This window comes from Geotrypetes seraphini, chromosome 12, assembly GCF_902459505.1.
Source record: "Geotrypetes seraphini chromosome 12, aGeoSer1.1, whole genome shotgun sequence".
Lineage (NCBI taxonomy): Eukaryota > Metazoa > Chordata > Amphibia > Gymnophiona > Dermophiidae > Geotrypetes > Geotrypetes seraphini.
In genome coordinates, this window is record NC_047095.1 from 85,707,987 (window position 1) to 85,735,050 (window position 27,064).

Below are 27,064 nucleotides of genomic sequence, written 5' to 3' on the forward strand. Positions count from 1 at the left end.
GAATAATCAAGCCGAATTTATTTATCATTCAGTCTTAAAAAAACCAAAACTAGGAAAAAGAGTCCAGAAGTATGAACAGCAATTGTAACAAAAAAGAAAACCAATGTTTCACTCACCAGCCTGGTCTGGTCACCTTCCAAGTGTTCAGCTCGGAGGTCCAGCACATGCTCAGACCATCTACAGATGGTCTGCGCATGTGTGGGGATCGCTATAGAGCGATCCATGCCTATAGATGGGGGCATTCCTCCGATCGCCCTCATCTGCATGTTGGAGTTTGCTGAATTTGTTGGATCTGTCCGATCGGGCAGGTTAGTGAATCCTGGCCAAAGTTCTGTCTGGTCTCTCAGCCTGAACTTCATAATCCTGCTCCTGTACTGCAGGTACATAATGGTCAGCCCTTACCAGCTTCACCAGATGATTTCTGCTGTTCTTAACTGGCACAAGGCTGGTACGGGAGTCGGGCTTGTATGTTGCATTTTGCAATGTGCTTGTGCTTTTTTCTCTCTCAGGTTTAGATCACATAAAAAACATGTATAAAGCATAAAGAATAAAAAAATAATAATCATGGGATACCCAAAGATATTTTCACTACCTTTTAATAATATGAGTATATTTTCAAGATATTAAGCAAAATGAATTGAATTTAAAATCGGGTGCTCAAAATCACAAATTTTGTCCATTAAAGAACACGGAGGTGAGGCTAGCAATCACCCGTGCCCCAGAAAAAGCCTTCAGATAGAAAACAATCAAAAGGGACCATTCAAAAAACAAAATTTGTCTAGTCTGTGGCTCTGAAGTACCCCTGGACTCTGCATTTGAGTGGGCTAAATTGAAAATCGCTGCCATTGAAGCCCTGCCAGTATCAGACCAATTGTGCTGCTGCTAAACACTTCTATATTGTAAGTTGAGAAATACAGGAAATATTGTGTGTGTGTGTGTGTGTGGGGGGGGGGGGTGTTTGTGTGGTATATTGCACATTCCTGAGACCTCAGTTTCTGGCCTGTCAAGGAACATATCTCACCTAGTTTTTTGCTCCTGGAAGGACTGGATGAACTGATCCGAAGGATCGGTTTGGATGTGAAGCAGACCTGGCCCTTAGATTTTTGGGTTAGATACAGGAAGAAGGAATTCAGTGCCATATAGAATGTGCCATAAAATGTCTTGCACTCCAGATGGTCTCACAAATTTATATACAAAAATTCAATTACCCAGATAATATCACACTTGCATTCTCAATCTAGCATCAGGGTATCCAAATGTTCAATTTTAGCGCAATTCTTGTTGTTTAATATAATATAATCATAATTTATAATTATGCCAATGTTCTTATATAGAAAAAAGCCTCAGAAACACCTCCTCCGCCCTTGATAATAGACTTATATTCTTACTTAAAAGTTAGGGTGAGTCAGATGACAGTAGCGGCACTGGGGGATCTTTGATAAAGCAAGTGTATTGCGAAACATGTTGGATCCGTAGCTCCCAGGTCCAACTAAAGCTGAGATGAATTTAAGTTAAGTATGAAATTCATCATTTGAATATATAGTACATATTTATCTTTTTTGATACTGAAGATGAATGGATAAAATATATTTTAAAAAAAGAATAAATAATTAAAGCATCTAAGAACATAAGAACATAAGAACATAAGCAGTGCCTCCGCTGGGTCAGACCAGAGGTCCATCGTGCCCAGCAGTCCGCACACGCGGTGGCCCAACAGGTCCAGGACCTGGACTGTAATCCTCTATCTATACCCCTCTATCCCCTTTTCCAACAGGAAATTGTCCAATCCTTTCTTGAACCCCAGTACCGTACTCTGTCCTATTACGTCCTCTGGAAGCGCATTCCAGGTGTCCACCACACGTTGGGTAAAGAAGAACTTCCTAGCATTTGTTTTGAATCTGTCTCCTTTCAGTTTTTCTGAATGCCCTCTTATTCTTTTATTATTCGAAAGTTTGAAGAATCTGTCCCTCTCCACTCTCTCTATGCCCTTCATGATCTTGTAAGTCTCTATCATATCCCCTCTAAGTCTCCTCTTCTCCAGGGAAAAGAGTCCCAGTTTTTCTAATCTCTCAGCGTATGAAAGGTTTTCTATCCCTTTTATTAGACGTGTCACTCTTCTCTGAACCCTCTCGAGTAACGCCATATCTTTCTTAAGGTATGGCGACCAATATTGGACGCAGTACTCCAGATGAGGACGCACCATCGCCCGATACAACGGCAGGATAACTTCTTTTGTTCTGGTTGTAATACCCTTCTTGATTATGCCTAGCATTCTATTCGCCTTCTTAGCGGCTGCTGCGCACTGTGCCGTCGGCTTCATTGTCATGTCCACCATTACCCCCAAGTCCCTTTCTTGGGTACTCTCCTTCAATAATATCCCTCCCATCGTATAGCTGCACCTTGGGTTTCTGCTACCCACATGTAGTACTTTACATTTCTCAACGTTGAACTTCATCTGCCATCTCGTCGCCCATTCCCCTAGTTTGTTCAAGTCTCTTTGCAATTCTTCGCAGTCCTCTTTAGTCCGAGCTCCACTAAATAGTTTTGTGTCGTCCGCAAATTTTATTATCTCACACTTCGTCCCTGTTTCTAGATCATTTATGAATATATTAAATAGCAACGGCCCAAGCACCGAGCCCTGCGGGACACCACTCGTGACCCTCCTCCAGTCCGAGTAGTGGCCCTTCACTCCCACCCTCTGTTTCCTACCCGCTAACCAGTTTCTGATCCATCTATGTACATCTCCTTCCACCCCATGGTTCTTCAGTTTTCGAAGTAGGCGTTCGTGGGGTACTTTGTCAAAGGCTTTTTGGAAGTCTAGATATATGATGTCTATGGGGTCACCTCTGTCCATCCGTTTGTTAATTCCTTCGAAGAAGTGCAATAAGTTAGTTAGGCACGATCTCCCCTTGCTGAAACCATGTTGACTGGTTGTCAGAAGTTTGTTTCTTTCAAAATGTTCATCAATGTTGTCTTTTATAAGTGCTTCCACCATTTTACCTGGAACTGAGGTCAGACTCACCGGTCTGTAGTTGCCCGGGTCACCTCTTGATCCCTTTTTAAAGATGGGCGTAACATTGGCTATCTTCCAGTCCTCTGGGATCATGCCTGTTTTCAGGGATAGATTGCAAATTTGCTGCAGTAGTTCCGCTATCTCCTCCTTTAGTTCCTTCAGAACCCTAGGATGGATTCCGTCCGGACCCGGGGATTTGTCAGTTTTTAGTTTTTCTAGCTGCCTGCGTACGTCTTCCAGGCTCACTTCCATGGATGTTAATTTTTCTGCTTGATCTCCCTTGAAGATTTGCTCAGGTTCCGGTATGTTGGATTTGTCTTCATTTGTAAACACAGACGAAAAGAACATGTTAAGTCTTTCTACTACTTCTTTCTCTTCCTTCACCACTCCCTTCCTGTCTCCATCGTCCAGCGGTCCCACCTCCTCCCTGGCTGGCTGCTTCCCTCTAACATATCAAAAGAAAGGTTTGAAATTTCGAGCTTCCCTGGCTAGCCTCTCTTCATACTCTCTTTTGGCTTTTCGAACCACACGGTGACATTCTTTTTGATACTTCCTGTGCTCTTTCCAGTTGTCCTCAGTTTTGTCCTTTTTCCATTTCCTGAATGAATATTTCTTATTGCCTATCGCTTCCTTCACTATTTTAGTTATCCATGCCGGGTCTTTTGTTTGACTCTTTTTGCACCCCTTTCTGAATCTGGGGATATACAGATTTTGCGCCTCGCTCACCATGTCCTTGAAAAAAGACCAGGCATGTTCTACCGTTTGCCATTTCTTGGAAGTGTTCCTAAGTTTCTTCCTTACCATTATCCTCATTGCTTCATAGTTTCCTTTTCTGAAGTTGAAAGTTGTCACAATGGTTCTATTTCCTTTCGGTATTCCTACTTCGACCTTGAACTTGATTATATTATGATCGCTGTTTCCCAACGGTCCTACTATTTCCACTTCCTTTGCAGGTCCCTTTAACCCATTTAGGATTAGATCCAGAGTGGCATACAAAAGTTTGAATGAATTAAGGCCGGTGAGGAATATTCTACACTGCAACTCCTGCAAGATATGTCTATTATCAAAGGCGGAGGAGGTGTTTCTGAGGCCTTTTTTCTATATAAGAACATTGGCATAATTATAAATTATGATTATATTATATTAAACCTCCAAAGATAGCAACACCTTCAACTATCTTGGTGTACCCTCATGCATATATATTATTATACCGTTCTAAAGGATCCTCAGCGGCACCACTTAGGGCTCAATTCAATCTCATTGCCCAAAGCTTTACGTGTCAAATCTTCATCGGGTCCTAACTTAACTTAAATATATCATTTTTATATATGTCATTTTTACTTATGTTTTGATTTAATCTATTTGATCTACTTTTCAAAAAGCAACACTTAGCTTAGTAACTTGTGGTCTCTGGCCCAGGGATTGTCATACCTTGACATGTTTCGCTATTAGCTTTATCAAGGACCTTCCCCTGGAGAACAACAAAAGTATATATTAAGTAGTGTACATTATTATAGCCCTCTAAGTGCCCCAAGTGTATTTAAAAGACACAAAAATAGCAATACGTATTTTACCAGATATTCAATCGCCAGCAACCCGACCACTCTACCTAAAGAGATGGCGGCGGCGTTCTAAACTGCAGTTAAATAATGCCGAGCCCGAGTACACTGTACACCCGTGATTACGTGGCAACAGCGTCACGAGCCGGCCTGCCGGTTTTAAAGAGATAGTAACACTTTTACTGGAATAGTCAATTCTGTATTATAGGAGCCAGAGACCACAAGTTACTAAGCTAAGTGTTGCTTTTTGAAAAGTAGATCAAATAGATTAAATCAAAACATAAGTAAAAATGACATATATAAAAATGATATATTTAAGTTAAGTTAGGACCCGATGAAGATTTGACACGTAAAGCTTTGGGCAATGAGATTGAATTGAGCCCTAAGTGATGCCGCTGAGGATCCTTTAGAACGGTATAATAATATATATGCATGAGGGTACACCAAGATAGTTGAAGGTGTTGCTATCTTTGGAGGAATAAGTCATTGATTTGAATCCCTTGTGAAAAGTTACTGTTGTGCTATTGGGAAAAATTATATTATATTAAACAACACGAATTGAGCTAAAATTGAACATTTGGATAAAAATGTCTTGCATCATGGAAAGCTTTTTGTGAGTACAAGGGAAGATACCTTAACAACTTTCAAATGTGTGCTTCAAGGAAGAATTGTTGACATAAGGCTCGGTTACAGAAAAAGAAACCAAGTGGGGAGTGTTACTGTGCACATCAACCTTGGAAACAACAACTTTTATTAATGTAGATTCAAATAAAAACTGAGCATATATATAAGTACATAAATACAGGAATAAATTGTCCTTAGTCTTAAGGGTCCCTTAAGACTAAGGACATTTTGGGCTCCTTTTATAAAGGTACATTAATGCGCGGAATAGTGCACGCTAAATTACCACGCGCTAGCCGCTACCGCCTCCTTTTAAGCAGGTGGTCATTTTTCAGCTAGCACGCGCTAATCTTGTGTGTGCGCTAAAAATGCTAGCGCACCTTAGTAAAAGGAGCCCTTTATTCCAGTATTTATATATGGGTCCCTAAAGACTAAAGACATTTTATTCCTGTATTTATTTATTTATGTGTGCGCTCAGTTTTCATTTGAATCTACATTAATAAAAGTTGTTGCTTCCAAGGTTGATGTGCACAGTCTCCTCTTGGTTTCTTTTTCTGTATTGCTTAACGTGGGGCTGGTTTACTTGGTTTCTGTGATATAAACCTCTGTTGCTACACTAACATTTTTTTCTGAAGCACACTCGTTTTACTCTTTGTCCAACAGGTGTATAAGTTGCTGTATGCCTCTCGCTTAGCAGACTATGGACTCCCCTCTTTGGCTCTCCATTATTGTGAAGTGATCGGCTCTGCCTTCCTTGATCAGAACGGTACTAAACATCTTGTGGTTCTCACAGAACTCATCAAGGTAGGACCCTATCAAACCACACCATGACAGTTTAGTCTTAAACCAGAAAAAAAATCCAAAAATGATGAGACAATTCAGTTTGACCGTTGAAACTCTTAAGCTTCCTCTTTTCATTCTGATTTGTATTCCGTTTCTAAGGAGTGTTTAGCTTATTTTGCAAGCATCTGCTAGACCTCTGCCAGCAGTGTCTAAGTAACTTAGCCATGCAGATGGTGGAGGCCCAAAACCCCAAATGACTCATCCAGTCTGCTCAGGCATTTTGGCCCACGCTGCCAGTTATCAGTCGTGGAAGGGGGTCCCCTAAAGCATGTCTCTCCTTATCCAGGTCAATTTTTGGTTGGTTCTCTACCATCCTAAGCAGATGAGCATATAAATTCCCTTTCTGAATCTAGCATTCGGCAGGCCCTGTCTCTTATCTTACCCTTCCACCCCCCCCCCAACACACAACTTTCAAATCAGCCTGCCTACATCATTCATCTTGAGAACCTTAGCAGGCATCTCACCGACTCACATAAACACAGCACAGACAGTAGAACAGTGCATATCGAGAAGACGTTCCAGAACAAGGCCACAATGAGTAATAAAATTGCCCTCCACATGCATAGCACAAATTAGGCCTCTGATATAGAAGTGCTTCTCCTCCCCTGTCCCTCTCCCTTTTCTGACACTTTGCTTCCCTGCAACCCCTGCCGTTCCCATATTAACTTGGTTTTCATTTAATATCATCATAGATAATTATGATGTACAAATGTTAAATTGTTACGGTTATACTGTGCCACTGTCCTGACGCTACGACGTTATCAGTTGTGGAAGGGGGTCCCCTAAAGCATATCTCTCCTTATCCAGGTCAATTTTTGGTTGGTTCTCTACCATCCTAAGCAGATGAGCATATAAATTCCCTTTCTGAATCTAGCATTCGGCAGGCCCTGTCTCTTATCTTACCCTTCCACCCCCCCAACACACAACTTTCAAATCAGCCTGCCTACATCATTCATCTTGAGAACCTTAGCAGGCATCTCACCGACTCACATAAACACAGCACAGACAGTAGAACAGTGCATATCGAGAAGACGTTCCAGAACAAGGCCACAATGAGTAATAAAATTGCTCTCCACATGCATAGCACAAATTAGGCCTCTGATATAGAATTGCTTCTCCTCCCCTGTCCCTCTCCCTTTTCTGACACTTTGCTTCCCTGCAACCCCTGCCACAAATGTTAATTGTTACGGTTATACTGTGCCACTGTCCTGACGCTACGGTCCAACTCCTCAATGCAGTATATCAAATGGAGTTAAATAAATAAATAAAATAACCTGCAGTAGGGTTGTGTGTGTGTTGGGGGGGGGGGGGTTTGGGTAGAGATGTGGCTTGAGAAAGAATTTGAACAATGGTTCCTAGTTAGTTGTGGTGCTTTGACCATGACAAAATGAGCAGAAACGGGGTTTTTTTTCCCATTCATGACTTGGTTTATTCTCTCTTTTCATGTCATTACAGTGCTATTACAATTTGTATTGATCATTTGATATCTGCTCGATAAAAACTACTTTAACATAAATAGATAAATAAATTATCTCCTTCTTCCCTGGTCCTATCCCCCGTGATAGTCATTACTCTCTCTAATTGGACAGGCAGTTTTAGCATAGCCCCTTTCCACATCACTGTTCTACCTGTGGAAATGTATTTATGTATTAGGATTTATTTACTGCCTTTTTTGAAGAATTCACTCAAGGCGGTGTACAGCAAGAGCAAGCAATAGACAATCACAGCAGTAAAAATATTCAAACTATAATACAAAATATGGCATAGGAATTGGGACTTTTTGTAGTCAAAGTAGTTTACATATAGGTACGTAAAGCATTTTTCCTATCTGTCCCGGCAGGCTCACAATCTATCTAATGTACCTGGGGAAGTGGAAGATTAAGTGACTTGCCCAAGGTCGCAGGGAGCAGCACAGGATTTGAACCCACAATCTCAGGGTGCTGAGGCTGTAGCTCTAACCACTATGTCACACTCTCCTCCAGTATGCTATGTTACAATATCCAAAAATTATTCTTTCAAAATGAGCTCACTAAGAGATATTATTAATTGGTAACCACACTATCAAATTCTGTGACAAAAGTAAATTGTGGAAAAGTGAGCACCCATTTCCAATATGAGATCCTCTCTTCGTGATCGTCTCTCCCATCCTGAACAGTGTGATTGCTCCCTAATAAGGAGGCTGTGTCCTCCGAAACGTAGCTCTGTAGAGTTGGGTAACCATCTGACACGTTATGGACAGTGAATTATACTATTGTTAACGCCTTCAAGATAAGTATATTTTTGTCATTCACTGTGTGGACTATAGTGATAACTCAGAAGGGGATGTCATCAGGAGAATGGACTCTAATTTATGTATAATTATTATAAGAAAAAGCACACTTTAAGAGATTTTACAGGCGTTGATTTTTCACAATATTTTTGGTTTATGAAACACACACCAAAAGATCCAAGGATGTTTCGCGCTTAATTACCCTTTTGGGTATAATACAAAACTAACAACTCTTGGAGCAGGAAGTTCCTGCAAATGAGTTGTGAATACTGAGGACCTTCACTTTTCCACAATTTACTTTTTGTCACAGAATTTGATAGTGTGGTTACCAATTGATAATATCTCTTAGTGAGCTCATTGTGAAAGAATAATTTTTGTATACTGTTTCAGATATTCTTTCTTCATTGGGTTTTTTGTGTTTTGATATTACAATATCAACACAATACTCAATAAAACATTTTAATAGACAGCATAGGGTGTAAGCAAGATGGATATACACTAGATCAGTGGTTCCCAACCCTGTCCTGGGGACTACCAGGCCAGTCGGGTTTTTCAGGATAGCCCTAATGAATATGCATGGAGCAGGTTTGCATGTCTGGCACCTCTATTATATGCAGATCTCTCTCATGCATATTCATTAGGGCTATCCTGAAAACCCAACTGGCCTGGTGGTCCTCCAGGACAGGTTGGGAACCACTGCACTAGATAACGTCAAGCAACAGGATTAAGAAAATAAGGGGACTAATTTAAAGCAAGTTGCACACAAAGTCAGAACGGTGCTTGCCGGTGCTTATGAAATCTGTTTAAAAATGGCACTCATATTTGAAATGTACATAAGTAGTAGAAAGACGCTTCAGCATGGTTTTCATCAAACAAATTATATGCATCTTGATTTGAAGGCTGTTGTTAGATTATAGATCAGCACAAACCATCTCCTTTGCTGGATTCAGACTATGAAAGTTTGCCTATTCATATTCTTGTTAGAGATCCTCTATGTTCATCCCACGCTTTTTTGAATTCCATCACAGTTTTCCTCTCCACCACCTCCCTCAGGAGGGCATTACAGGCATCCACCACCCTCTCTGTGAAAAAAACTTTCCTAACATTACTCTTAAGACTTCACTCAACTACTCTATGCCTTAGTTTTCTCCTGCATGGACTACTGCGATGCCCTAGTCAATGCTCTCATGGCGAAGAACATAGGACGTCTCCAACGTATATAAAATGCAGTGATCAGACTAATAAAAATCTTGCATGCCCACTAGCCTGCCTCCCAGGCTTTATCATCGGCTCAATGGCTGCCCGAAGCCAAACGCTGTGTCTTCAAGAGCCTGATGCTAGAATTCAAATCCTTGCATGACATAATGCCAGGCTACATGATGGCCAAGCTTCCTCAATATGTGCCGAACAGGTCCCTCTGCTCTCAATATGAAAAATGCCTCAAAACACCCTTCAACTACAAACTGTCAAACGACGTTCTTACTCCCACTTCATACCGAGCCACTGGAATCGACTGCCCCCACAGATCAGATCCCTTGAAGGACTCCTCAACTTTAGTAAAGCAATAAAAACATACCTCTTCATCTAACTCTTACGCCACGACCGATGGATCAAAAGAAATGTATTTTGGTACTAGGTATATGTCACATGACGGTATATATTAAGTTTAGTAGAAGGTTTCATTCATACCACATCAAAAAAGATGTGGACATAACACAATTTTGTATATAAAATAATAATTACAAAAAACGGAGAAAAACAAACCTCACCTGCAAGCAGACGGGACTACACAAGTACCCTAAGCCGCTTGCATCATCACTGGTTTGTAAAAAAAACTCCGTACAAACATATATACTTTCATTTCAATCATGTCCCAAAAGGATTTATATTTTCAGCATACAGTTAATCCCGTATATCAAAAAGGGTGAATGGAAGCCCAATCTATCTAAAACAGTAATGAGGGCAACAGCTCAGTCTCTAAAGGTTCTTACAGACGTGGAACCAAAGAACGACAATATCAGATGTAGAAAAATTCACTTATCTTAAGGTGCTTTAACAAACATCTTCTCATCTGATATCTGGCTACTCATCTCATCTCATCTGATATCTGGCTTCCCAGGGAAGAGTAGCCAGATATCAGATGAGAAGATGTTTGTTAAAGCACCTTAAGATAAGTGAATTTTTCTACATCTGATATTGTCGTTCTTTGGTTCCACGTCTGTAAGAACCTTTAGAGACTGAGCTGTTGCCCTCATTACTGTTTTAGATAGATTGGGCTTCCATTCACCCTTTTTGATATACGGGATTAACTGTATGCTGAAAATATAAATCCTTTTGGGACATGATTGAAATGAAAGTATATATGTTTGTACGGAGTTTTTTTTACAAACCAATGATGATGCAAGCGGCTTAGGGTACTTGTGTAGTCCCGGCTGCTTGCAGGTGAGGTTTGTTTTTCTCCGTTTTTTGTAATTATTATTTTATATACAAAATTGTGTTATGACCGTATCTTTTTTGATGTGGTATGAATGAAACTCTTCTACTAAACTTAATATACAATAAGTTTTGGATTGGATTATTTTTTGTATATACGATTGTATATACTGGGGAGTTTCAGAGGGCTTAAAAATAGCCCCAAAAAATTAAAAACGATTAAAAAAAAAATCACGAATAACCAAATCCGCGGATACTGAAACAACGGATTCGGAGGGAGAAGTGTATATTGGTATTAGATCCCTAGTATGTATCAAGTTAGGATAAAAACTTGTATCAAAAAACTTGTGCTGTAACTATGGTAAATTGTAACCTGGTAATTGTAACTCATTCTGAGCTCTTTAGGGAAAACGGGATGGAAAACGAATAAAATAAAATAAATAAATAAGTTTTCTACCACCCCTCAACCTCAATGTATGTCCTCTAGTTTTACCTATTTCCCTTCTCTGGAAGAGAAGTATGTGCCTAGTTGCCTTTATAAAATATTAGCTTAAGAGGCAAAAATCATGCTTACATTGCAGGCATGCTTCCACAAATATGGCTATGATAGTAATTGTTTATACCAGTCCCAAAATGCAGAATAATTGATGATATCACTAAACTGGACTAGTGAAAACAGTTTCAAATAATAGCTTTACTTTTATAATGTTTCATGAGTATGCCTCAGCCCCACCACTCCACCGCTGTGCTATCTTGTGACTGCGTGGAGATTTATGTGGCACTTCATCATCGACTGCTCATATTTTTTAGTATGAATGTAAAACTGTGAAAAATCCTTCATGCAATCATAAAATATTATCCTCTATATAAAGGTGATGCAGATACTTAGCTCTGTCAGCCAACGTCTGGGAGTCTAACCCGACATGTTTCGCGCCAAGCGGCGCTGTATCAAGGGTCTCCCTAAATACAGATTAGAAAGGAAACAGTTACCAGTGTGTTCTGCATTACTGTCCCTCAGCTTAACCTTCTATTTCAATAGCGTTAAAGTTTAGAAAAATAGTGCTTACCGAGTACGCGCTAGTCATCCGACTCATAGTTATGTTAAGAGTAAGATGGCCGTGGCGTCTGACCTCGGGTTATATACAGTGACTACAGTCATTCATTCATTCAGAATCTGAGGGAGGGGGAGGAGTAGGTTTTATGAATGAATGACTGTAGTCACTGTATATAACCCGAGGTCAGACGCCGCGGCCATCTTACTCTTAACATAACTATGAGTCGGATGACTAGCGCGTACTCGGTAAGCACTATTTTTCTAAACTTTAACGCTATTGAAATAGAAGGTTAAGCTGAGGGACAGTAATGCAGAACACACTGGTAACTGTTTCCTTTCTAATCTGTATTTAGGGAGACCCTTGATACAGCGCCGTTTGGCGCGAAACATGTCAGGTTAGACTCCCAGACGTTGGCTGACAGAGCTAAGTATCTGCATCACCTTTATATAGAGGATAATATTTTATGATTGCATGAAGGATTTTTCACGGTTTTACATTCATATTAAAAAATATGAGCAGCCGATGATGAAGTGCCACATAAATCTCCACGCAGTCACAAGATAGCACAGCGGTGGAGTGGTGGGGCTGAGGCATACTCATGAAACATTATAAAAGTAAAGCTATTATTTGAAACTGTTTTCACTAGTCCAGTTTAGTGATATCATCAATTATTCTACATTGCAGGCATGGGCAGTTACACCTGCTTGAACATAGCTTTTAATGTATGACATATTCTCCCTATTTAGGGCAGCTGGACAACTGTTGATCATAAGGTCCTATGGAGCACAGTAGGCTTGGCTAATTTTTGCTTTTCTCCTATTATAATTGTATTTCTGTTTCTTATCCTCTATAATAAAACCTTAAGCGCGCATGCGCACTTACAATTTTGTGGTCCCTGCCACCGTGGTTTCTGACTCCATGGCCATGTTCGATTTGCGGCATGTGCGCACGTTCAGAACTAACACTGGGGAGAGAAGGAGGTGGCGGTGACCGAGCTACGGAGCTAGGGGAGGGAAGGCCACAACCACTGCTGCTCCCTGGTTGCACGGTCTTCTTCTCTGCCTCCACTCTCCCCTCTGGGTCAGAGCACTGTTGCAGCTCGCAGGAGATGTGCTCTCTGCCCGCCCGGCGGCAAACCAACACCCCTTACCTCTGAATTTGAGTTCGTTGGGCGGGTCGAGGATTAGGATCTGTTTATTTGCTGCCATGGTGCTGGAGGCTGGTGGCGCTGCCGCAGAGTGGGGGTGGGGTGGGCTGGGGGGGAGGGGAGGCAAGGGGGAGTGCAAAGGAAGGGGAGCAGGGCACAGGCGGGGAACGGGTGGGAGGGAAAGAAACAGAAAGACACACAGACAGCAGCCAAGGAGAGAGAGAGAGAAAGAGACAGAAAGACAGAGAGACACACAGACAGCGGCTAATGAGAGAGAGAGAGAAAGAGACAGAAAGACACATAGACAGCAGCCAAGGAGAGAAAGAGACAGAATGACAGATAGACAGCGGCCAAGAAGAGAGAGAAACCAGATAGACACATCTATTCTTGCACCCGTTAATGTAACGGGCTTAAACACTAGTTATGAAATAATATTGTAGTGTACAATGCTTTGATGGCTTGACCTCAGGCAACATTGAACCTTGCGAGCAGGTTTAAATATCTATGCCTAGATTATTTACATATATGCTTAAATTAGCCTGTGTTATAATCTATGCATGTACTTACAGTCTCCATCCTTACTTTACCAAAACTCTGCCTCCATGGATGCCTGCTGGCTCATGTGCACTTTTAAGCCAATTGAAATTTACTACCAGGCACTTGTGACTTGGATTGGCCTCCGCGAAGACGGGATACTGGGCTAGATGGACCTTTGGTCTGACCCAGTAAGGCTATGTTATATTCTTATGTCATTTACATATAGGGTCACCTGTGTGTGAAAATGATTTTATACAATTATGCTTAAAAGGGCACAGGAATTGCAAGCTGTAGGAGATTGCTGCTATTTGAGCGTTCTGTATATGTATTTCAAAATCACAGCTGGCTGGGTAATAGCATTTTCTGTTTGCTAATGGGGCCTGTGGAGTTGCATTAAGTCCTCAGCTTCTTCACCAGGTCTTGAATTGCTGCACTGTCAAGTGTTAGGTCATTTTCAGGCTATTCTGATCTAGTATGTCACATTCTCTGTTTTATTTTTAGTAGAAATCAGGCTCATGGGTAATAGGCCAAACTGCATTTTTAACATTATAAATGACCAAAGGGACAGTCGGGTGCCTCTGTTTTTCCTTGTGCATTGAGAGCATTTCTCAAGGAGAAATGGGGTCTGTGCTTTTTACTGACGCATTACTTCACAAGAAAGCCATAAAATTGTCCTTATTCCACGAGACTGATAATTCTGAACCTGTAAATTAACATTTTTGAAATAGGTATCCAAGGGAATTAGTAGCAGTGGTGCAGCAGACAATATTTTGTTCTTTTAAGAGAGATTCTCACAAAGCATAAGCCTTTGAGAACCTATGTAAAACACAGCTGAAGGCTGCTGGTAATAGACCATAAATTTAACTATCTGATTCCCCAGTGATCTGGCCAGACCGGCAGGCATTGAAAACCTAGAACATACCAGATATACCTCTAATTTTGGAAAATTCACTTAGTAATTAACTTTTTACCTTATCCAAGGCATATACAAATGTCAGTAGCTGCAATGTAGGTACAGTTTCTGCCACTTATGCTAATTTTTAAAAAAAATCTTTATTCATTTTAAAACCACAAAGTGCAACATATTATCAATCAATTAATGCAATAGACAGCACTCAGTTCCTTCAAATGATGCAATAAATACATAACCCTCTCCCCATCCCGACCCATCCTTCCTAAAAGTGTAGAAACACTTCATATAATGCAAATGATCAAGATAAACAACCTTGCAGTCAAATAATAAATTAATTACATACCCCCTCCCACCCACCCCAGCCTGGATGTGTATAATCAAAGGGCTAAAACCAATAATCATTCTTTATAAAATTTTGTCAATGGGTCCCAACCATCCTTAAATTTCTTATAATATCTCAATTGTATTGCTCTCAAACATTCAAATTTATAAGTTTGGCATAAGGATTCCCACCAAAAACTATAGTTTAACCTGTCCCAATTTTTCCAATTCTTCATAATAAGCTGTATGGCAACTCCTGTCATGATGAAAAGTAATTTGTTGTTATGCTATGCAATAGTGCGCCCGCATCTGGAGTACTGTGTCCAGTACTGGTCGCCGTACCTCAAGAAGGACATGGCAGTACTTGAAGGAGTCCAGAGAAGAGCAACAAAGCTAATAAAGGGTATGGAAAACCTCTCATATACCGACAGCTGGGGCTGTTCTCTCTGGAAAAGCGGAGACTTAGAGGAGACATGATAGAAACCTTCAAGATCATGAAGGGCATAGAAAACGTAGACAGGGACAGATTTTTCAAATTATGGGGAACCACAAGTACAAGGGGGCACTCGGAGAAGTTGAAAGGGGTTTTAGAACAAACGCTAGGAAGTTCTTTTTCACTCAGAGAGTGGTGGATACATGGAACGCGCTTCCGGAGGCTGTGATAGGCAAGAGCACGTTGCAGGGCTTCAAAGAAGGTTTAGATAGGTTCCTAGAGGACAAAGGGATTGAGGGGTACAGATAAGAGTAGAGTTAGGTACAGGGATAGGAGTGAGAGGCAAGTATAGGAATAACCAGGGACCACTGATCAGGCAATGGGCCTGAAGGGCCGCCGCGGGAGCGGACCGCTGGGCGAGATGGACCTCTGGTCTGCCTCAGCGGAGGCAACTTCTTATGTTCTTATTTTATTAAGAGGAGTAGGTACCTAAGGGCAAATTCTATAAGAAGCGCCCAAAAGTTAGGCGCCTCATTAGGCACTGTTCAGTGCGATTCAAGTAAAATTGGGCGCTGTTTAATGAATCATGCTAAGCGGAACCTAGTTTGGAGGCGCCCAAGAAATAGGCCAGCTCTAGGCACAACTAAAAGTTAGGCGCCTAGCTGAGCGCTTAGGCACGCTTAAGAGCAGCGATTCTGCAACAAGGCGCCTAACATGTAGCCATGCCCATGCCTAACGTGCATAGCGCCTGTTTTTTGAAGGCCGCCTAAATTTTTAGAGGCGCCTTGTTGCAGAATCGTTCTCTCTTGATAGGCGCCTACGTTTCAATTATTGTTGATTAAAAAGCTTAATTGAGCTTTAGTCGATTTTAGATAGGCGCCAGATAACCACCTCCAAAATAGGTGCCTAACATTAGGCGCCGGTTACAGAATATGGGCCCTAATGTTTCCATAATTGACCTAAAACAGGTACCTGAAAATACTATTGCACTAGGCCTCCTCCCCTGTAAAATTACTCTGACTCCCAAATTCTGTTTATGGCACCTTATGTTGTGCATTCAAATTGGTGCACACAGCTGATTTGTCCACACAACTTAATTGTTTAATAAGCTTGGTTGGCACCAATAATTGACGCCAATTGGCACTAAATAAAAGTTATGCTTATAACTTGGTAGGTGCATTCTATAAAGTGTTGCGCGCCAGATCTAATGCATGAATCTGCAAAGTGGGCGTGGCCAGGGGAGGAGTATGGGCAGATCATGGGCATGCCTAGAACTTAAGCGCACTGTTACAGAATATGCCCAATAAGCGATCAAGTTCCATGCAGGGATTTAGGCCTAGTTTTCATTGGCTTAAATAGGTTTTCTTAAAAGTTGTGATACAGAATCGACCTAAGCACCGATTATTCGATGCAGATTTTTTTTTTTTTTTTGTGCCATATGTAGAATACGGCCAGTGAGGTTATATTTCTCTAATAGAAAAATTCCTGGCTGTTAAAGACATTATCTGCAACTAACTAGGTTATCTCCATGACAATCTCTTTGACAAAACCTCAGGGTCAGTCACATCCAACCTCATCTTTTCTAACTGAAGTTGTAAAAATTTGAAAAAGAATTTTATTATCGGCATTAATTAGGGAAATCAGGCACCATGAATTACAGGCAGTTGTATCTAAAAGTCATCAATCTTTAATGTGGGAACATTTGAGCTGCTTTAATTAACCATTGGGTCAGAGATTTCATCTCCGTGCCCAACACAGGAAGCCAAAGTAGAAAATTAATTTCCTGTTTAGCATGAAAATAGAAGCACATGTCCCTTGCATCCAGAGGAAGCTGCCTCTGACTGAACATGAAATTAATGATTTGTAAATAGAATTAACTTTATCTAGAAAGTACTATACATGAATTGCAAATAAATAATTGATTTTCCTTTTGAGAAAGGCTGAAAGCTTCTCTTTTGTTCTTAGGTATAGAATGTGCCACCAGATACTTTTTTGGGATTTATAAAAATGTTTTGGTTGTTAATCCTTTCAGAATTGGGCAGACTGTTAGCATTTTGTGCTTCCTGTGATCAGTTGATATGAAAAGATCAGTTTTCAAATGGATCTTGCTGGGTGACTAAGGAGCCACCCAGCTCCAGGCCTGCATTTATGCATAAGTAATTGTAAAGAGTGCTAGGTACAGTATGGTGTGAAGAGGAGCTTGCTTTCAAGCCACAGGTCTTCAGTAGAGCACTGTGGAACACCCCCCTCTCCCCCCTTCCTCTGGCTGGTTGATGGGGGAGGGCTAGAATGCCTTTCCTTCTTCCCCTTGCTACCCAGTCCTACCTAGAGGTGGCACCAAGTTTCAGTAGGGCCTGGGGCTGATGCAAGGAATTTAAACATTGCCTCTTAAATATAGACCTCATGTTAAGGCAGTGTCTCTCAAACTTTCTTAGCTCTGGCACACTAAACGGGGCAAATGTTTTTTGCGGCACATTCTAATTGAAATTATAAAATTGCAAAACCAGGAAAAAATTAAATTTGAGAGTTATTTATTTAAAGTTCTTTAAGCTATGTATGGGTAATTGTAACAATAGTGAAACTAAAGTAGATAGAATTAAATTGCTGATCAATGCAATGGATGTGCTTGTTTTTCAGTGCAAATTAACTCAAAACCCAGCTCAATAGTTAACAAGCAAACACACATTTCATCATCCATCATCTGCAGTCATTCTCTCTTTTTTTTTATATTTAATTTCTGTCAGAGCTGAAAATCCAAATTTGCAAAGATTAGAAGATCCAAATGGTAACATAATAAGAATTGCCGCTGCTGGGTCAGACCAGTGGTCCATCGTGCCTAGCAGTCTGCTCCCCCGGTGGCCCCCAGGTCAAAGACCAGTGCCTTACCAGAGCTCTACCTGCGTACGTTCCGGTTCAGCAGGAACTTGTCTAACTTTGTCTTGAATCTCTGGAGGGTGTTTTCCCCTATAACAGCCTCTGGAAAAGCATTCCAGTTTTCCACCACTCTCTGGGTGAAAAAGAACTTCCTTACGTTTGTACAGAATCTACCCCCTTTTAACTTTAGAGAGTGCCCTCTCGTTCTCTCGACCTTGGAGAGGGTAAACAATCTCTCTTTCTCTACTAAGTCTATTCCCTTCAATATCTTGAATGTTTCGATCATGTCCCCTCTCAGTTTCCTCTTTTCAAGGGAGAAGAGGCCCAGTTTCTCTAGCCTTTCATTGTACGGCAACTCCTCCAGTCCCTTAACCATTTTTATTGCTCTTTTCTGGACCCTTTTGAGTAGTACTATGTCTTTTTTCATGTACGGCAACCAGTGATGGACACAATATTCCAGGTGGGGGCGCACCATGGCCCGGTACAGCAGCATGATAACCTTCTCTGATCTGTTTGTGATCCCCTTCTTAATCATTCCTAGCATTCTGTTCACCCTTTTTGCCCCCACTGCGCATTGCGCGGACTTGTCTATAAGTACTCCCAAGTCTCTTTCCTGGGGGCTCTCTCCAAGACATCCTGTATTCGTGCATATGATTTTTTTACTGATATGCATCACCTTGCACTTATCCATGTTGAACCTCATTCGCCATTTCGCAGCACATTCCTCGAGTGCGTTTATGTCTCGTTGTAGGTCTTCGTAATCTTTCTGTGTCCTCACTACTCTGAATAACTTTGTATCGTCCGCAAATTTAATCACCTCACTCGTCGTACAAATTTTCCAGGTTGTTTATAAATATGTTGAAGAGCACGGCCCTTACTCGTGGTAAAATAAGCTGACTTAACATTAGCTCATGTTGATAACTTCCCCCCAAGTCATTTCATGGCCTGTCCCTTAGTCTTTGGCATCTAACATAAAGGAAAAAATGCTGAGTCAGAAGAATAACTTGGCATTGAAGTCTGGTGCAATCCGCACAGAAAGAAAATGGTCAAAATAGTCCAAAATAATCACTTGCTCTAAGCACATTGTAGGGGTTTCTCCACCAACCCCTACCTCATAAAACACTCTTTAGTGAGGATCCCTTCCTGGGTTTCCTAGTCTAGTACCTTTAAAGTTTGATATCAATTTTTTCTTGTCATGATAAGAATTTGAATAGTTCTTCTGGTTCCCCTGCTCTTGCTGAGTTCTTTTTAGACAGTAACTGTAAAATTTCCACCTGACTGGTAGTCCTCCCTCTGAAATCATGCCAAAACTATTTCATCAGACCCTTGAAATAGCAATTTAGTGGAAAACAAGAAGGATGGGTGTAGCTTTCATTTCGGCAATCTTAGCTTCTGGTCTGTCCAGTATCACCATCCTTTTGGATTTTAAGAAACTCCCACTCCCACTTCTAGGTGGGACAGCTCTGTATATACTTCTATGACAGGACAGAGAAGGCCACAAGCCAAAGTGGGCTACAAATTTTATAGAAACTGGAGAGAAAGCCCAAAGAGGCCTCAACGACGACAGGAGCACAGCACAATGGAGGAGTCATGAGGATAAGATGTCAATAATTCAGTCACGGGTATACAGTTCAAAGTATGCTTTATTGGTAGTAGTATGGCAAAGACTCGAAGACTTGACACTGACAGTGTTTCGGAATCAATACCTTTGTCAAGAGATATTACTTGAAGGATAATTTCTCTATCGCATGAATAGTGCATTAGGTGCAGGTAAATGTTTAGAACGAGCAGAGACAAAAACCAGTGTCCAAAGCAATGCTAATGGTCACGTGATGAGTCTTCGCCGTGCTACTACTACTACTAATAAAGCGTACTTTGAACTGTATACCCGTAGCTGAATTATTGACATCTTATCCTCACGACTCCTCCGTTGTGCTCTACAAATTTTATAGAAATACACTCCGAGATATATTCCTCACTGACCTCATCTCACTATTGGTAGGGACATTGGTGTAACTGGGAAGGACCACTCTGATTCCAACACAAGGGTTTATTATGCATCCACTAAAGACTTGATGCAGAACTGTGTTTTGGCATAAAGGGCCAGATTCTATAAACGACACCTAAGCACGCCTACATTGTTGTTAATCAACTGCTAGGCATCTATTATAGAATCCCGCCTGGTGGTGGCTAGGTGTGCTTAAATGTTTCTTGTCATCCTAGAATTAGATTCCTGTACATTAATTTACCAGCACTTATTTTGGACACCTAGTGATGCCGATCAACCATGCCTATTCTCTGCTACCTGTATTTTTCAGGTAGACAGTGGAGGCCACCTTGACTTAGGTGTTGCTAGGCACCACTCTGAGTTCCACACGGAACTCTTAATTGGTTATTTATTTTTAAATTTTATCAATTAACTTCAATGGCACAGTCAATTACTATGTGAATATTAACTGGTGAACATGCAGAAAAGATGTTATTAAAATGAGGAAAAGACCTCAAGATGCTGTGTACTATGCCTTAGTGTCAACACAGTACATTAGGGCATATTTTCGTATCATGGGTCAAAAACCTTGTGTTTATATTTCTCTCTACTTTCTCATAATTTTTGCATTTTCTTTTTTGATAATATGCAAAGTGAAAAAAAAAATGATATCTTCTATGAGCAGCAGCTTAACAAAAAAAGAGCATTTATCTGTTTCCCAACAGCGGCCTCCACCGTTTTACATCAAAGCTTCAAAAGGGGAGTGCTTCTTTGCTATGTAATTATGCTGCTAAAAATAAGAAAAACCATGCCATTTAAGCTAATTAAAACAATTTGGGTTGTAGGCAGATTTTAGTTATGTGTCGCTAGGCATTTGCAATTAGGGCATCTAGCGATGCCTAATGTAGACTTCCTTTATTGTGCTTTCCTCAGGGGGTCAGAGTCAATTTTGATGGGACTGTTTACAAACATATACAAGAAAGTATAAAAAGCACCGCTCACAATATCTTGACTAAGCGGTAGCAGAAATGGCAGAAACAACAGGAACACACTGCCAGTGGCATAGTAAGGGGAGACAGGAGGGGGAGGTCCACCCCGGGTGCCATCTTGGTAAGGGCACAGGCATCCATCCTCCTCTCCACCCCCTCCTCCCACTGCCGCTTGTGCATGTTGCTTCCCTTCCCCGTACCTCTGTAATATTCCAGGTGCAAGCAGCAGCCCCTAACCTGCTGTCGTGCCAGTGTTGGCTCTTCCTCTGATGTCACTTCCTGGACCTGCGCCTAGGAAGTGATGTCAGAGGAAGAGCTGACACTGGCGCGACAACAGCTTGGGAGTTGCTGCTTGTGCAGGAACATTACAAAGGTATGGGAGAAGGGAAGCGGGGTGCACTTGGCAGGAGCAGGTGTGGAATGAGCATGTAGAGGTTGGGGGGGGGGGGTGCGGAGAAGAGGGTGGGGCACCACCACCCCGGGCGCCTCTCACCCTCGCTACGCCACTGCACACTGCCACAAAATATGATCAGTGTAGAGACTATCAAGAAAGTATCGATGCTTATCAAGATATTGTGGGTGGTGCTTGTTATACTTTCTTGCATACATTTGTGAATAAGAACATAAGAATAGCCTTACTGGGTCAGACCAAAGGTGGTCTTTGTGGGGAGTCTCTTGCCCATCTTTCTCCATCTGTTATTGTATCATTGAGCTGAGAATCTTCTCATCCTTGTGCAGCTAGCCGAGCGACTGAAGCTTTCGGATCCACGCCTATTGGAAAGACCAGATCAGGAGGAGACCCAGGATCCTGATTGGTTGATACAGCTCCGAGTTAGATTGCAACAGTTACAGGTAAAAATTATCCACTTGGTAGTTCTGCCTTTCGCTATCTGCTCTGTCTCTTATGGAGTCAATTCTCAAATAGCTGATGCAGCTTTAAAATACTTTATACTATATGAGTGCTGAATGGGGGATAGGGTGCTCCTTCCTTGTAAAGAGAATGAGCATGATGTTCAGTGCTGTGTGAAACAGAGGGGTCACAGTTGGGGCATTCCAAGGTCAATACCAACTATATGTATGACACACACTTTGGTCCCTATAGTCAAACCTTAAATATTTGGCTTAGATGGACAAACCTAGGTTTACGAGGGGCATTCAATAATTTATCTACCTCAGTAGAAACGAAAAGAGTTAAAAAATATTTGTTTTGTTTTTCAATTTAGTCCCCCGATAGTTCCATACACTTTATCCACTTTTCCTGCAATGAATTTAACCCCTTTGAAAAGAATTCTTCTGTTTGACCTTCAAACCAGGACGTCACAACTTCCTTGGTGTCTTCATCACTTGAAAACTGCTGTCTACGGAGAGATTTCTTCAAAACTCAGAACAGGAATTAATCTGAGGGAGCCAGGTCAGGACTGTAGGGTGGATAGTTCAGCTGCTGAAATCCACATTCTCAGATGGCGGCCTGTGATTGTCATGATATGTGTACTGGTGCATTGTTGTAAAGAAGCAGCACGCCTGCTGTGGGTTTTCCTCATCTTTTCTCCTTGATTGACTCCTGTAAATTGATCATTGTGTTGGCGTAACTGTCTCTGGTTATGGTTGTTTTGTGTGGCATAAACTCCAGAAGCAAAAGTCCTTCATCATCGCAGAAGACAGTTACCATGACTTTGCCTGCAGATTTTTCTGTCTTGAACTTTTTTTAGGGTGGGGGATGACTTGTGCTTCCACTCTATTTTGGACTCAAGATCTCTGTGATAGACCCAAGTCTCATCTTCAGTCACCAAAAGAAAAAAATTCACTTGGTCTTCATGGAGCATCTCCAAGTTCTGGAGCCTTTTGGCTTTCTGACATGGCGACAGCATTCTTGGAACCCATCTTGCACTAACTGTGTACATGCCCAACTTTTCATGAATTATTTTCCAAACTGAACTTGCCGAGATGCCCATTTTTTCTGCTATTCGGGAAACCTTAATTTGTCTGTCTTTCTGACAAAATTAACTCCTTGACTTTCTTGCACATTTCTGTGGAAGTTGCTTCCATAAGCTGTCAAGTGTGAGGGTCATCTTCAATGGACTCTCTACCCCACTTAAACTGCTTGCTGCAAAATTCTATTTTGTAGGATGATTGGAGAGACTCACCATAAACTGCAGTAATGCGTTCATGGATCTCCTTTGTTTTTTTTCCCTTCTTTTGTGAGAAATTTTATTACTGAATGGTGCTCCAAATCTAGCAGTTTTTTTATTTGATTCACTTGAGGTCTCTCCTGACATCCTGTATCTTGGAATGTTAGACTTGCACTGAGCTGCAACTGAGTAACCTTGAGACATGTCACAACATGCACAGACGTGTTTAAACATGCTTGCTACTTTCTTTTATACTCAGATAGATAAATTATTGAATGCCCCCTCGTAACTTGTGGTGCCAAAGCCAAACATACAAGTTATACATATTGTGGTTGGGCAAGGCCCCGAGTGAGTGTTAAAACCTGACTCAGACCACAGGAAAGATTTTTGATGCGCCTTTTATAAGGCTGGTGGAAGGAAAACCCGGACACTGGATTTATCTCAAACACAACTTCACCGGGTTTATTATAAGGCAAAAGAAAAATTCCAAAACAGACAATTGTTTCTCACAGGCACCAATTATACAGATCCTTCCACTTAGTTCCAGTGATTTAGTTCATGGACTGGACAATCCTTGTCAGCAAAAAGGTAAACCAAAATCAAAACAGGCTTTTCAGTCTCTCACATGCCCCCAATTCTCCCTCCTTAGGGTAGCTGGCTTCTACTAGAACCAATGCTTGCCAACACTGGCTGAGCATTGCAGGTGCCCATCCTTCTTCCAAACACTTTTCCCAGAGAGAGAGAAAAAAAAAGCACGGTTTCTCTGCCACTGCTTTTCCTCTCTAGCACTTGGTCCCCTATAAGGACTTTCACAGCCCTGTTTTGCAGGCTGTGTGGAGCAAGCCTCCCTTTGCACTAAGTTCTTCAGGCCCTTCCAAATGCTACCACAGTCCTAGAGCTTCTGTTACCTAGGGACCTTACTTGCTAATACGGCTTTTAAGCCTGGTTCAAATGGACAGACTCTGCTGCCCTCTGCTTCTATGGCATTAATTAAGCACAGGCTGCTCTGTGCAGTCCTTACTTTGGAAGGAGGAATGACACATCTTATAACTTATGAATCAGGTTTCCATGCATTTCTCTGGCACACTTAACTCTGCTTCAGCCTCACTGCACCGCCCCCACCCTGTGTCCCTGGGTGATTTGGGAAAGTTTCCTGGCTAGATTCTTCTCTGTCTGAAAGAACTTCTAGCCCTAACCCCTCAGGCTCCCCTGGGAATTCACAGTACCTAGCCGGCTGCTGGATTCTTCTCCCTGCTTGTTGGCCTGGGGCAATCATACGTTTCTGGGGGTTTGCAGAGAGCGTTGGGCTGCTTTCAGTGTGTTCCGTTCTGCTTCTCCTGTTAGAGTTAGTTGAGGATAATTTATCCATTTGCAGTCCTCCTGCTTGAGGCTTACATGACTGCAGAGCTCAGTGGCTAACTCCACCCCCTTCTGGGTTGATCTTATGTTTCTCCTTAGCTCTGGGAAAGGAATAATAGGGGATAGACTGTGTTTTCTGTGCCCTCCCTGGCTGAATTCCTGGCTGTGACATCACCTGCCTTTTCTCTTTTCTTTCTTTCTGTCCTAAACTAGGGCTTTTAGCAGGGTGTACAGGCTTTATTTTAGTGATTGCAGGTTTGAGGGCTGTACTTTGGACTGGGTTAGCAGTCTTTTTAACCATGACAAGAGTTTCCCTGTCACAATATAGAGTTAGATTTAGTAAATGGCAGCTAAAGATAGGTTTGAATCCTAGAGACTTGATGAATTACAGATCTAAAAAGAAATCAGTTTTCTGCTAGTCCGATAAGGTCCTCCAGCATCATCAAGTTTGTTAAGGCTTGAAATATAGCTTTACATTTCTAAGCGGTTTACATCATACATTCTTAAAAATAGGGGGTAATACAAACATAATTAAAATGTTGAACAAATCATACAAAAAAATAAACTAGAAACAAAAGGAAAGCGGGTAGGGCTGTTTTCAACGTGTCCAGCCAGCTGATTGTAGGTCGACCCTTTGCCTGGTTCCTTATATCTTTCCAAACATGATGTCCTTCTCCAATGATCTTTCTCTTCTGACAGTATGACCAAAATAAGACAGTCGTAACTTCATCATTTGGGCTTTAGTGACATAGCCGGTTTGATCTCTTCCAGAATCAATTTGTTAGTTCTTCTGGCAGTCCACGGCACACATAAAATCCTTCTCCAACACCAGCTTTCGCATCCGTAATTGACCACTGAGAAAATGAGTGCATGGACAAGCCTGATCTTCATTTGGAGTGTTATTTCCTTGCCTTTGAGTACTTTGTCGAGAGCCTTCATTGAAGAGCAACCAAATACTATTCTGCGGCGTATTTCTTCCCTGTTAGTTGCGTCTTTGTTTACAAATGAGCCCAAGAGATTGAAATCCTTTACAACTTCTATCGCCTTCAAGTTCAAAATTTTCATCATTTTCCATGTTCATGATCTTTGTCTTGTTTATGTTCAGTTCTAATCCCGTGTTATGACTCTCAGCTTTGACTTTTCTCAGTAGATACAGTTTATTTATTTCAATTTCTGTTTTATTGAAGATTAACAATATAAGTACGATCATCCATGATAATACAAAAACAGCATAGCAGAATACTAATTGTAGATATAGACTTGGACCAAGAAGTATACTCTTTTTCCTTGAACCATGATTAATATAAAATTCCCTTCTAAACCCCACTCCCCCCAACTGTATAGAGCAGGGATAGGGCACTCCGGTCCTCGAGAGCCGTATTCCAGTCCGGTTTTCAGGATTTACCCAATGAATATGCATTGAAAGTAATGCATGCAAATAGATCTCAAGCATATTCATTGGGGAAATCCTGAAAACCCAACTGGAATACGGCTCTCGAGGACCGGAGTTCCCTACCCCTGGTATAGAGAATCTCATGGCCTTTCCAATATAGAGCAGCCATTCAATATTTGGCTTTTCACTCTAGAACAGTGGGTGTCCAATCTCATCCCTCACCAGGTCTGGTTTTCAGGATTTCCCAACTCCAACTGAAGAGTTTTGGTCAACCCAACCATACCCTCACGAACCCTCATGAAATCTGTGTAACTCAGCTTTCACATATAAATAGCAGGTTTCTGAAATTACCATTTACATGTGTGCAATCTGCATATGATTGCTTTTCTTCATATCTAGCTCTCTTTCTCTGTCTGTCTGACAAAAGAGATGAGCCTGAAGCTGAGTCTTCCTCCCCATCCCCTGTCCCTGGAAAAGCACGCAGAGCGCAGGTGAGTGTCCACGTGTGCTGTCAATCTCCGCGACCCCTGAATCTGTCACTTTGGCAGACCTCTCGCCACTGCAGCAACTCACTGTTCCCATGGAGATGACTCCCCTTGGCTTTTGCTTTACAAAGATTTTATACAGCAAATTCTATGTCATTAATATTCATTTGTGAATTTGTTAGGTGGAAGGAGAGCATGACAGCCCAACATCTGCCTCTGTAGATACTGCATGTGCCAGCAGACCAGCAGCAGGTAACCTAATGAAAAAGCTTTTCTTTCTTCTGCTTAGAAAAGGATGCTCTGATTTTCTAGTTACAGCACTATAGATTTGTGGCCTGAAGGAGTATACAGTCTAGATCAGTGGTCTCAAACTCACGGCCCGCCAGGCACTATTTTGAAGCTCTTGGTATGTTTATCATAATCACAAAAGTAAAATAAAAGTCATATGAACTCTCTTTAGCTATAAATTACAATATTATTATTAAGACTTAGCCAAAAGGAAAGATTTATAAACTATAAAGGGTTTTACCTCATGCAAAGTTGTCATTTCTTTAATAAGACATTAACTATTTTTTTCTGAGGCCCTCCAAGTACTGACAAATCCAAAATGTGGCCCTGCAAAGGATTTGAGTTTGAGACCACTGGTCTAGCTGAATCAAAAATATAGTTTCGTTTTCATTTGTTTTTGCAACAAAAACACCAGC

At 41.4% G+C, this 27,064-nt stretch overlaps 1 protein-coding gene across 4 annotated transcripts in view; it reads left to right on the forward strand.

The window, feature by feature from the left end:
• SEC16B (SEC16 homolog B, endoplasmic reticulum export factor) overlaps positions 1 to 27,064 on the forward strand; it is a 172,766-nt gene that overhangs the window by 95,371 nt on the left and 50,331 nt on the right. For all 4 annotated transcript variants that reach the window (XM_033915204.1, XM_033915203.1, XM_033915205.1 and 1 more), the window contains exons 16-18: positions 5,857 to 5,997; positions 21,733 to 21,846; positions 26,543 to 26,612. In XM_033915204.1, coding sequence (XP_033771095.1) covers positions 5,857 to 5,997; positions 21,733 to 21,846; positions 26,543 to 26,612 — 325 coding nt within the window. The remainder of the gene's footprint in view (positions 1 to 5,856; positions 5,998 to 21,732; positions 21,847 to 26,542; positions 26,613 to 27,064) is intronic.